Source organism: Eublepharis macularius, chromosome 16 (genome assembly GCF_028583425.1).
Source record: "Eublepharis macularius isolate TG4126 chromosome 16, MPM_Emac_v1.0, whole genome shotgun sequence".
Lineage (NCBI taxonomy): Eukaryota > Metazoa > Chordata > Lepidosauria > Squamata > Eublepharidae > Eublepharis > Eublepharis macularius.
This window is the reverse complement of record NC_072805.1, coordinates 18,485,935-18,498,200: the sequence shown is the minus strand read 5'-3', so window position 1 is coordinate 18,498,200 and position 12,266 is coordinate 18,485,935. Positions and strand designations below refer to the sequence as shown.

At 49.2% G+C, this 12,266-nt stretch overlaps 1 protein-coding gene across 1 annotated transcript in view; it reads right to left on the bottom strand.

Moving 5' to 3' along the window:
• Nucleotides 1-2,887: 2,887 nt before the first annotated feature.
• The window catches only part of BCAR1 (BCAR1 scaffold protein, Cas family member), a 44,807-nt gene continuing 35,428 nt past the window's right edge, over nucleotides 2,888-12,266 (bottom strand). Inside the window, exons 3-7 of the mRNA XM_055000602.1 lie at nucleotides 10,516-10,662; nucleotides 9,480-9,587; nucleotides 6,941-8,074; nucleotides 5,561-5,650; nucleotides 2,888-3,770 (exon numbers count right to left, since the gene is read on the bottom strand). Of these exons, the coding sequence (XP_054856577.1) occupies nucleotides 3,252-3,770; nucleotides 5,561-5,650; nucleotides 6,941-8,074; nucleotides 9,480-9,587; nucleotides 10,516-10,662 (1,998 nt within the window). The 3' untranslated portion in view covers nucleotides 2,888-3,251. The remainder of the gene's footprint in view (nucleotides 3,771-5,560; nucleotides 5,651-6,940; nucleotides 8,075-9,479; nucleotides 9,588-10,515; nucleotides 10,663-12,266) is intronic.

The window sequence follows — 12,266 nt, the reverse complement described above, 5'->3', positions numbered from 1 at the left end:
CCAATTCCTACCTTTCCTAACAGTCAGAAGCTGCCTTGAAGCTGTCTTTCTTGCTTGCTTCAATTGCTGCACTTTGAGAATAGATTTTAAAAATAAATCTGGGTTTTTCCTTGCACCGAGTGATGTTTTGAGTCAGAAACATCTTTTCATTTGCATCTACTCCTTTAGCCATACACAGCAGAGTCTATTCATTTCCATGTAACAGGATGAGGGGGGAGGGGAGCAGATTTGCCTGCCACCCTTAAAAGAACTCAAAATTTGTTGCCTTATCTAAGGTAGGTAAGACAATGAGAGATATGTATTGTTGGTTGTTGTGGGTTTTCCGTGTGACACTGAGAGATCTCGGTCTTTTGGTGCTACACCTCTGAAGATGCCAGCCACAGCTGCTGGCGAAACATCAGGAACTACAATGCCAAGACCACGGCAATACAGCCCGGAAAACCCACAACAACCATCATTCTCCGGCCGTGGAAGCCTTCGACAATACATAGATATGTATTGGTTTGAATCCTCCATGGAGTAAACAGCAGCTGACCCAGAACTTGGAGGTGGGGGCCAGCACAGGTGGGGCAACCTGACCTGTGTTCAGGCAAATCCTGGCGCAGCAGCAGCGATGTGCTTTTCAAACCACACTTTTCTTTTGCCTGAAGTGGCTAGCCCCTCATCCCTTCCCCTGGGCCCCCAAGGCTTCTGCTGTTTTTTAAAAATTGTCATTTTCATAGCATTATATCCACCTATCATTATAATAATGCATGCAGCAGATTCCCTGAATTCCTAGCTTTCATTTTAAAAAAAGTCTCTAACCTCGTCTCTTGGAGATATAGAAGGAAAATGACAAATCTCCGTAATGGAATTGGCTAGAGACTTACTTTATTTTAAATGAAGGCTGGGAAATCAGAGAATCTGCGGCATGTATTGTTACTATGAGATCAATATAACAGTATGAAAATGATTTTTTTAAAAAAAGGATAGAAAACAAAGTCAGGAGGGGGGAAAGGAAGATGGGAGGAGGAATGGTTTGATGATGAAGAATGTTCAGTCATTGAAAAGTGGGTTGGAGGTGGATGGGACAAACAAAACTGAAAGAAACATTACGTATGAGGAAAAAATGGACTGAAATTGGCTTCCAGGAAAAAAACAGCGGTAAAAGTGGTCTCAAAAGAACCAGGAAAATTTGGGCAACCCCCCCCCCCCAAACTCAAAGTGAAAACTAAAGGCAAAAAATGTGTATGGAAATCGGGGTAAATCAAAGCAGTATGGGGCCAGATCCGACAAGAAAAAAACATATGGAAAACAGCCTCCTTCAGTGACAATCTGACTGCCCGATACATAGTAGGTTTACAGTGTAATCCTAAACACAGCTACACCCTCCTAAACTCATTGTTCAACCTCCTCTATCTTGCTGTCAAGTCCAGATCCTCTTTGCCAGTCACAAGGCCTAGACAACGAGTTTCAGACCATCTCTAACACAAAGCCTTAGAGCCAGCAGAGAAAGCAGGCAGTTTGGGGTGTAACCCCACTTTGATCTGTTAAGAGTTTCTTAGTCCAGCCTGGTCCAATCTGGACTGGTTTGGATTTCCATTTGAAAATCCAGTTCAGTGAGGTAATTAGGCCTGCCTCCAACACCCCCTCTATCCCACAGATCTCCCCATCTTTCCTTATTTGGAAATATTCCCAGGACTCCCTCCTTTTTGTCTTAAACCAACATGGTGACCCACCTGCCCTCTGCCCTCCCCCAATCCCCAATCCAGGACAACAAAGATGGTTTCACATGCATTTGGCCCTATAACTGGAGTCAGAATTCAACCCCCAAACAAACATCTGATCTGCTCCAAACCACCCGTTTGAACAGTGGTCTAATACCCTGTGTGCTGTGACATCATGAGCATCTCACCTTCTGTCTTTGGATTTTATCTTTGGAGGCTGCTGATGTCCCGGGAATATGGGACTCTAGGAGCTGGACCTTTGCTAGGAGTCTATTACTTCTGCTTTGCCCCCTTGCTTTACCTTTCTGAGCTCCAACCTCTCACCAAGCAATACACGTTTTCCCTGGAAAAAGGCTGGTCAACATGTGGTGGCTGCCGGGCCAGGCCAAGTTGTGCAGGTAGTGAGTCGACAGTGGTTGCCACCAAACCTGTCCCTGATGAGTCCTCCTCCGTTATGGGACATGGCAGGGGAAGAGAACATAACCCTTTCCAGGGTTGTTTTGGCCTCCAAGTGTGTCCCACCCCCGTGGCTTTGCTTTATAAAAACCAAGGCTTGGAAGACTCAGCAATATTGTTGGGTTGCCGAGCAACCTCCAAAATGGTGAGAGAGAGCTCAGTCAGCATTCTCTTTTTAAAGCCACAGACGTTGTTTCTATTATTTTGGAGCATTTTAATCCCCTGCTGTTTTATTTTGTTTTTAGATTTCAGATTGTTTTGCAAACGTGGGACTTCCTTCTAGTTTATAGAGAAACGCCCTCCCCCCCATTTGTCCGTAGTGCCATTCTGCAGGTTTATTAATCCACACATTATGGCATGGGTCAGAATTTTCTATATGATTCCACTCAATAAACCACTTCTGATTTCACAGCATCCAGATTCTCAGTATTCTTTCCTAACTAGTACAGGAGTTTCACCCCTTTGCTCTTAATCACTTTATTGCTGTATGAGTGTATCATTCCCAAGACTGGGCTGGGTGTGGAACCCAAAGCCAACATCAGCACAGGAGTGAACTGCAGTGGAAGGGGACTTTCTTCCTTACAATCAGGTTACCCCAGTGTGACTTTATACCAAATTGGGGCCACATTCACACAGAGGCGCATCTAGGCTACACAGGCTTCCTTGACCACACGTGGTAATAAAAAAACACACGCAAAATCCTTCTCCCTCACCCCTCTAATTGCTTGGATTCTATGTCTCTTTATTTGATTTAAATAGTGCCCATTAACCAAACAATTTCAGAATCAGACAGGGAAAAAAATAATTATTTGCCTTCTGTGACCTGCCCTGCCTGCCGTCAGGACTTATAAACGTTACTCTTTGTCAGCAGAACAGGGTTAGGCCTGCATCAGACTCTCTGGAACCTGCTGGCGTGGAAGTCTGTGTCTACAGAACAATTTGGGGAAGGGAGGGAGAGGGAGCAGCCAGCCAGCCAACCAAGCCACCCCTCTGCCTAAGTTCGATTCTGCAGCAGGCAATTGTCCGGTATGGTATTTACAGGGAATGGCTTGCAAGCGGGCTTCCTCTTCGACAGGAGAAAGGGCTTCTTCACATAGCTGCAAGCTGCCCCAGGACCATCCGGAACTGCTGCGTGCTGTTAGCGAGCTCGTGAACCCGCTCTACCATGTCCTTGGCAGCCGCAGGGGATGGGTACTGCAGGGCAGCAGTCTTGGTGGTTGCCACAATCTCCTTGAGCATGTCGCAAAGCAGGTTGCTGTAGTGGGTGACCTTGTGCCGCACTTCCTGGGCCTTGGCCTGCCGTGACAGAGTGTCCCCGATGAAGACCAGCTTGTGGGCACTCAGGATGACGAACTTGCTGTGCGCCACGAAGATCTTGGGCGGCTGGTTGGTGCTGATGGCCGTGAAGAAGGCGTCCACAGCGTTGGTCAACGTGGTGAGGTTGGCCTCGCACTGCTCCAAGTAGAAGAGCAGCAGCTGCCGGTCGGAGGGGCAGAGGGCGGTGCCGCCCCCACGTACGTGGGCGTAGTGCTGCGGAGGCGTCCAGTTGGAGAGGTCATTGTCGATCGGCCGCGTGACCTCCTGTTCCAGCCGTTCAAACTGCTTCAGCTGCGGGAAGAAAAATCAGGAGGTTGGTTTGGCAGCAACAAAGAATGCAGGAAGCCACCTTGCCCTGGTCTATCGAAGTGAGTTTTGTCTACTCTGACTGGCAACGGTTCTCTCGGAGTCTCAGGCCGAGGTCTTTCCAATCATCTAGGGCTTGACTCTTTTTACTGGAGATGCCAGAGATTGGACCTAGGAACTTCTGCATGCAAAGCTTTCACTGGATGCCACCAAAATCATTGCCCTCTTATGCTTCTCATCTAATTACCCCAAATTATTTCAGAGCTTTCTCATTCACCCGTTTGAATGCACAGCCCACTCTTGCTAGGAACAGAAGGGTAAGAAAGATTCCTTATCCAGACCGCCTTTGAGGTTGTTATCAGGGGAAAATCAGTACTTTAATACATATTTTGCTGGGGTGTTCTCTTTTTATTAGCCTTAGAAATAGGTTTTTAACACAGTAATCTTGATAATTTTTCATACTTGTCTCACAATCTAGTTTTACTCCTTTTATCTGACAGATCTCCAAATTTTACTCTTGCTGTTGCAGGATTCTTTCACTGGTTTAGTGTTGTGTTTAGATGATGCTTCTTAACAGATGGGTTTTGACTGCTCAAGACTTCTAATCCGACTAAAGGGAAGGAAAGCTTGTCCTTGCAACCGCAAGAGCAAACCTGAGACCTGGGCTTGGCTGTCCAGTTATAGGAGTGCCTCACTGCAAGCCACAGATCCTCACCAGGCCTGAAGAAGGAATGACTCAGACCGCCAGGGCTCATTTTGAGGGGAAATGCGCAGGAACACAGTTCTGATAGTTCCCCAAAGAAGTCACATGACAGGTGGCCCCGCCCACCTCTCAGCCATTTTGGGCCCGTTTCGGCTTGGATTGGGGCTGAAATGGCCCAGATCGGGCCTCTGATGGGTGGTGGATCACTCTCCCGCTCAGCAGCGGCTCGATCCTGACCATTTTGCTCCCCTTTTCGGCCATTTTCAGCCCCTTTTTGCCATTTTGGGCCCAATTTCAGCCCTGAATGGCCAGGATGGGGTCCCAAACAGCCAGGATAGGTGATGTCAGGAGGTGTGGCACATGCAAATCAGTTATGCTAATGACACACTTCCGGTGATGGCAAGGGGGTGTGTCATATGCTAATGAGTTATGCTAATGAGTTCCTCCAGCTCTTTCTCTACGAAATGACCCCTGCAGACCGCCCATGAAAACAGATTAGCTATTGGCGCACGCGTGCGCGCGCGTGCGCATGCATGCACGCGTGCACACACACACACCGTTCTCAGTCTGCAGGGAGAAAGAACCTTGGGGTGAGCAGGGTGTCTATGGCAGGTTGCTCAAGGTTAGAACCAGAGGGAAGAGGCCTGCCACAGGAGATGATAGCAGGAATGATTCTACACTGGGTTCCGTGCTGTAGAAAAGTTTAATTGGACAAGATGGGATATTATTCAAAGTCCAGCTTGCTGTGCAATTCTGTGCAAGTTCACCAAAAGCACTGGGCTTATTCCTAAGTGAGCACACATCGCCAAAATGATGTCCGGCGGTACCTCATTGTTTTTAAAAAACTGAGCACATTCTGCAGCTGATTCATTTATTAAGGAAAAAACTGGTTCATACCGATGGAAAGGCAAGCTGTCTGTGGAACTGTGCTCACTGCTGTGGAAACGCACAACGTTCCCAACTGGGGAAACCTATCTTGTCTTTGGGCAGAAGCTGCTTTTGCACAGCACTGATTGGCCAGTCCCAGTGCCATCTACAAAGCTATGGGACCTTGTGTGTCTGTCCTACTGACCTGCTGCTGTTCCAGTTGCCCTTTGCCTTGCCGGATGATATTGCCTCTCTCGAGCAGCTCCTTCTGGGTCTTCTCAAACTCTTCCTTCCCCTAGTTTCAAAGGATAAGACAAAGTCAGCGAGGCTGTGTGCAAAGGTAGGGACCCACTGCACAAGGGACCAAGCTCTAATCGTGGACCCTGGGGCTCAGTACTGGCTGCAACTGAAGCCTCCAGCATGAAATCAAGTTTGATCTCTAATAGCAGAAGGGTCACAACAGAACCCAGCTTCTAACCCAGCTGAGGGTGGATTATGGGGAGTTGTACCTCATGCAATGCAAATCAAGGGACATTTAGTACTCTTGAATGCTGCTGAGATGAGAGAAAGGAGACCCCACCCCTTACATTAGCATCTTCATTGCTAAAGCAACTTCTGAAACAAGGTGCTCCCAATTTAGATGTTGCTTGACAAGTGCTTCTCCCACCTGAATGCACTTCTTGTAAGAAAATGCCCCAAAGCTCCCAGTCTAGCCCAGTACTGGCAGATCCTAAAGAGATCATTTCCCCAGGCCCCAATGGGTACAAGCAATCAGTCCAGCACAACAAATTGGTCCAAGAATGCAGATGGTAACAGACCATCTTTACTGACACCAACTGGGCCAACTTCCACCCGAACTGAAGAGCGAGCGCCAAAAGGGGTGCCCTGAAACTGCCGAGGGATCCCTCTTAGGGACTTGGCAGTTTCAGGGCACCCCTTTTGGTGCTCTCTGGCAAGCTCAAACTCTCAGAAGAGCTCCCCTGATCTGTTATGTAACAAGGGAGTGGAAGCATAAATACAACCACAAGAACAGGAGGGGGACAAGAATGAAAAACTGGAGTGCTTAGATGGGGAGACTGGCTTGTGTTGACAATGGAGAAGCTGAAGCCACACTGCTGAACATTAGCTCTTCACTGCTGAGTATCTATATCTTAAATAAGAGGCATTCTTGGGGCCATTCAAAAACGCCACCATTTTAGGAGTTTGGAGACAGCATGGTGTAATGGTTAGAGTGTCAGATGAGGATCTGGGAGACCCAGCTTCAAATCTGCCACGGAAGCTCACCAGGTGACATTGGGCTAACCACTCTCTCACAGCCTAACCTTCCTCACTTGGTGGTTTGTAGCGAGGATCAAATGGAAGAGGAAAGAACGTTTTCAGAGGCCACGATGGGTCTCCATCCCGGGGAGAAAATAAGGGTGCAACAAAACAAAAACAAATAGCAAACTGCCTGGCTTGTGAAATGGCAAGTGGGAACCAGAGACAGACCAGGGGACCTGGCCTCCCCACGGAGGGGACGGGGGCAGCCTTGTCTTTCCCTCCCGTGATATGGCAACACCTCCCCATCCTGCCTCCCCAGCCCCACCTGCAGGTGCACGTAGTCATAATCTTCCATCCAGCCGCCCTCGCTGTTCTCGTATTGCCCTTCAGGCGAGTCCTGCGCCAGGAACTTGGGCGGAGAAGGCAGGGGCCGGGACTGGATGCTGCTTGCCTTATCAGTTGGGGTGCCGTGGCCGAGACCGCCATCCCCCAGGGAGGCAGGGGGCACCTTGGTCTGCTTGAAGAGGAGGGAGGCGTTGCCGTGCAAGAAGGAGGCCAAGTGCTTGGTGTCGTCAGGCACCCCCCGCGAGTACATAACCAAATGCTCTAAGTCGTCGGGGGCACCGGGCTTGCCGGGCACAAGGGCGCTGGGAGCCCAGCCGCAGCTGTCCAACGCCTGGCTGTGTCGCAGCAGCGCCTGGTACACCTCCTCCATTTTCTGCAGCTGCTTGCTGAGCTTGGAGTACAGGGAGCGATCCGAGGCCTGGGCGGCGTTGCTCACCACGCCGCGGGCAAATTCCAGCAGTTCCCTGAGTGCCCCCTTGACACTCTCGGCCGCCCCCTGAATGTGGGCCGCTTGCGCCTCCATCTGCTCGGGGCTGCGCCAACTGCCGCTGATGAAGGACATGAGGTAGGAGACGGCAGTGCTGACGTTGTTCTGGAGCCGGGCCAGCGTCTCCATGGCAACCCCTTGTTCGAGGTGGAGCTCCTTGTCTGGGGCCTCCTTGACGGGCACCATGTCCAGAGAGGAGCTGGAGAGGTTGCTGCGGGTGCTGCCTGTACTGGAGGCCGAGAGGCGCTTGCCGTCGCTTGTCTTGCCCTCCCTGTCCACCTGGGGCGGCACGTCATAGATGTAGTCACCTTCCCCATCCTTGCTGCCAACAGGCAGCTCTCGCGGGACATCGTAGACCTCCTGGCTCGCCAGCTTTCTCAAGCCGGGTGGAACGTCGTAGATCTCCTGGGCCTCGGGCACACCCTTGTTGGCAGCCGGCGGCACATCATAGACATCTTCAGGCAAGTAAGAGTCTGCCAACGGCGCCACAGGCTGAGCCAGGATAAGCGGATGCCGAGTTGGATCAAAGGGCTTGGACTTGCAGAAGACAGGGGGCACATCGTACGTCTCCTCCCGCGCCGGGCCATCGGGGACGTCCTTGCTGACTGACGGGGGGATGTCATACACCTGCAGGGACATATCAAAGACAGCACTGAGCCTATGGCGTTCCATATCCTCCCCTGACTACCTGAAGATCTCTAGCTTATACTCATGGACATGGACTAGATGAGTTGGAGGTCCCTTCCAAGCCTGTGATTCTACGATAACATGGTGGAAGCTGAAAAGCTGCTTTGAAACTCAGGAGACCACCTATCCACCTTCTTATGGACGGCTGGTTTTCAGACGGCACATCAGGGAAGCCCCAAGGTTTGCCAAGCCTCGCTAGCTGGCTGCGGCTACGTGAACCAAACATTATGCAAAGAACAGCCAGATTCTTAGAACTCGATATTAGAATGCAGAAGAATATTTCCACGTATTTGCCTAATTTATTCTGCTTTGGCCAGCCCACAGAAGTTCTATAGTCTTACATGCTAGTCTTTTAAGTAGTTTTCAAAGGGAGAATTTGACAAATTCACAGAGGATCAATTAATATCGATCATGATAATGGTTGTTGTGGGTTTTCCGGGCTGTATTGCCGTGGTCTTGGCATTGTAGTTCCTGATGTTTCGCCTGCAGCTGTGGCTGGCATCTTCAGAGGTGTAGCACCAAAAGACAGAGATCTCTCAGTGTCACAGTGTGGAAAAGATGTTGGCAGGTAATTTATATCTACTCAGGAAGGTGAGGTTGGGCTGAGTCATCCTGGAAGAGTTTCCCAGGGTATGGAATGTCTTTTGGTGCTACACCTCTGAAGATGCCAGTCACAGCTGCTGGCGAAATGTCAGGAACTACAATGTCAAGACCACGGCAATACAGCCCGGAAAACCCACAACAACCATCGTTCTCCGGCTGTGAAAGCCTTCGACAATACATCGATCATGATAGTTCGTTATCAGCTCTGCGTTCAGAGCCATTAGACCACTGGCTGAGAGACGAACACCTGACTACTGTTGGACTTTACACTTATCTGTGAAGCCTTTAAGAGCTAGAAATTCATTTTCAGAATGAGTTCAGAGGCCAGATTCTCAAATCCTTCTGACAACGCAAAACTGCGACGATACAGAATGCACGCTAACCTGAGATGCGAAACAGAAGCCTGCCAGCTGCACATATTGGAAAAATCAGGGGTCTGGTTCACATGAATGGAAGCTGTACCTGCATGGACAATCCATGTTATCCTATTCACATGATGAGCGAATTATGGTTCTGAAACACACGGCTGGCAGGCTTCCCCTTCTGCGTGAATGGAATGTCGGCGTAACGTCTGCAGAAAACTACATTCTTGCTGGCTTTTAACATTAGCGTTTTCTTTCTGTGCAGAACGGCAATTACGTGTCCCCTGAGCACATTTAGGAAGCCTTACCCAGGAATTCTCTGACCTCCAATTAAACTACTTGCCACCTGAGCTAATGGAAACCTTATGCCTGTCACTCACCACCTGCAAGCCCTTTTCCACACTGGGTGGCACGTCGTAAATCTCCTGGGAATGAGCCAGCTCCCGGTGGTTGAGGCCCTTTGCCGCCAAGGTGGGTGTGTCATATACCTGGCAGAAGAAAGAGAAAGACGTCTGGATGTTTGTTTTTGCTGAGCACGAGCCCTGCAATGGAGGCCCCATTTCAAGTGCTGTGGAGGCTAGTGAGGCAAGAGTCAGCACGGCAAGAAAACTGGCTTTTTGGTAGCAGCACCTTCATGGCAGGTGTGCCTTCTCAGAAGACTGGCCAGATAACTTCTTTTGCTACTGTCAGACATTGCATGAAACATTTTATTCATCATTAAAGCACCATTCCAGGTGGCAGCTAGGTGTGGAATGCTATTCCATGCCCCCCAAAAGGGATGGGGGCTCTGTGCGAACAGAAACCAAGCACAGCAGGAAACAGTCTGGACTGGAGATTCTTAGCCCCACAGAGGATGCTGTAGCTTTTTAAAAATTGTGGAGGAGCATTCAAAATGGAAAGAGAACTCCTTGCTGGGATCTGGCCTAGCCAGTTGGGATCTGAGCCACCCCCATTCTGCCACTCCCACCCCCCTCCCACACTTTGCATTTGCATGCGTGCATTTCTTTATTTATATTCGTGGCCTCTTTGGTAATGCCAATCGGCCGCTTTGAGGTCAGGAAGTAATTTTCCCCAGGCCAGTTGGGCTGGAAATCCTATATGGATGGAACAGGGGTCACTGGGGGTGTGGTGGAGTGGAGGTAGTTGTGGATTTCCTGCATTGTGCAGGGGGTTGGACTAGATGACCCCGGAGTTCCCTTCCAACCTTATGATTCTATTTCCGTTTTTCTCCCGAGCTGGGAACTCAAAGCAGCTTAGAAGGCCCTCTCCTCCATTTTCTCACAATGCCCCTGCAAGGTAGGCAAGACTGAGCATCTGTGATGGCCCCAAGGTCTTTGAAGGGGTGCAGTCTGCTCTACCCACAAGGCTCTCCTTTCCCCGAGCTCTGTGCCCACACAGGGAGGAGGGCGTACTCACCTCTTGACTGCCCTGGTTTGCCAGCAGGCCCCGTGTTGGTGGCACATCATAGATTTCTTGGAGGTGGCGAGGAACATCATATTCATCCTGCTCTCCTTTGGGGGAGTCGTAGACATAGACCTGCCCGACACGTGTTGGGACAATCACCTATACCGAAGAAAGAAACACATTTATTTAATGTTAAATTTATGTAACATTGTTTACTTAAAGATCCAGAGGAGTTAGCCATCTTAATCTATAGTTGTAAAATAGTAAAAAACTCTTTACTGTTTATTTAAAACATTTCTATGCTGCTTTTCCATCATATTCAGGGCCCCCCAAGGTAGCAAAACTGGGTGGGGAACACAAACTGCACTGCCTGGAACTATGGGACTCCCTGGGTCAAATATCTAAATAAACAAGTTAGTCCTTGACCTGTTGCTGTGGCAGGAACGACAAAAAAGGGGAAAAACCGTAGCCCTGCAAAAGAAGGGTAACCAGAGAGGTTGGAACAGGAAAAGTATATTCAATATAACTGCAAATGAATAAAACACTGGTATACAATTTAATCAAATTAATCAAATATAATTTAATCAAATTATATATAAGCACCACACCCATGGTACTTATATGTTGAACCGTGTTTTGAATCACACTTTTGCACTTTAATTTATTTGATTAAATGTTTTATTCATTTGTATTAGGTTTGCAGTTATATTTCATTCACTTTTTCTGTTCCAACCTCTCTGGTTACCCCTTCTTGTTGCTGTGGCGGAACATCAGTTAGAAGCGGAGGCTAAGTGCCACTACATCTGCACTGAGTGCCCCACTCCCCACTTTCGCTTCAGTCATTCCCTCATCTTCCTCCTCTCTTTCTAGCCCCCTCCTCTCTGGTGGGGAGCCCCCCACCCACTGTGTTGGACTTCATGGGTGGGGGCTAAGAAGGGGCAGGGGGAGAGAAGGCTGGAAAGTACACAAGCTGCTCCCCCCTAAGGCTGTTCCGTTGCATGGGGGGCAGGAAAGGTAAGAAGACAAAAGGGAGTGGGATGGGACAGCTGTATTACTGGTGAAAGAGGTCATGGCTGCAGAAGGACCTTTTGCCTTCTCAGTTCCTAGTGAATACACATTCCGTAGTGATAAAGGATCTAACCAGAAAAATATGATCCAGAAGTCCAAGTGTGTACCACGACACAGCTGAGTAGGCCCTATGCTGAATTGTTGCCACGACGTGTTGTTTCCCATCATGCCCCAATCTTCTTCCAAGGGGCTCCGACTAGCTTACAAGAATCTTCCCCATTCTATCACAACAGCCCATTATGATTTAAGTGCTCCGTGTAAGAAGTGTAACAAGATCACATGCTACCTGCGAGACTCCGAACAGGCAAGGCACCTATCTTCCAGCTTCAGTACGTGCAAACATGGAACCCCAAAAATCTGGGTTCCCAATCACGTGTTTGGAATCCGGGTTTCCCGTCATATTTCAGAAGCTCAGAAATATGCATTTTACCCTCTTCATGCAAAATGGTGACCAGCCCTAATCAAGAGGAGGGCACATACTGTTCTCTCCCCATACATGCGGTCAGATCCTCGAAACTGTAATGACTCAACAGGGCTAACGACCCTGTGAAATAAATGAGACCGGGAGAGAATCACTTGGGCCAAGGTCATCCAGGGAGCTTCACAGCAGAGCTGGGGTTTCAAATTGGTCTCCTCGCTTTTTTATGATCCACTGTTGCTGATCAGTCTTCCCCAAACCAGAGTGGCTACAACTG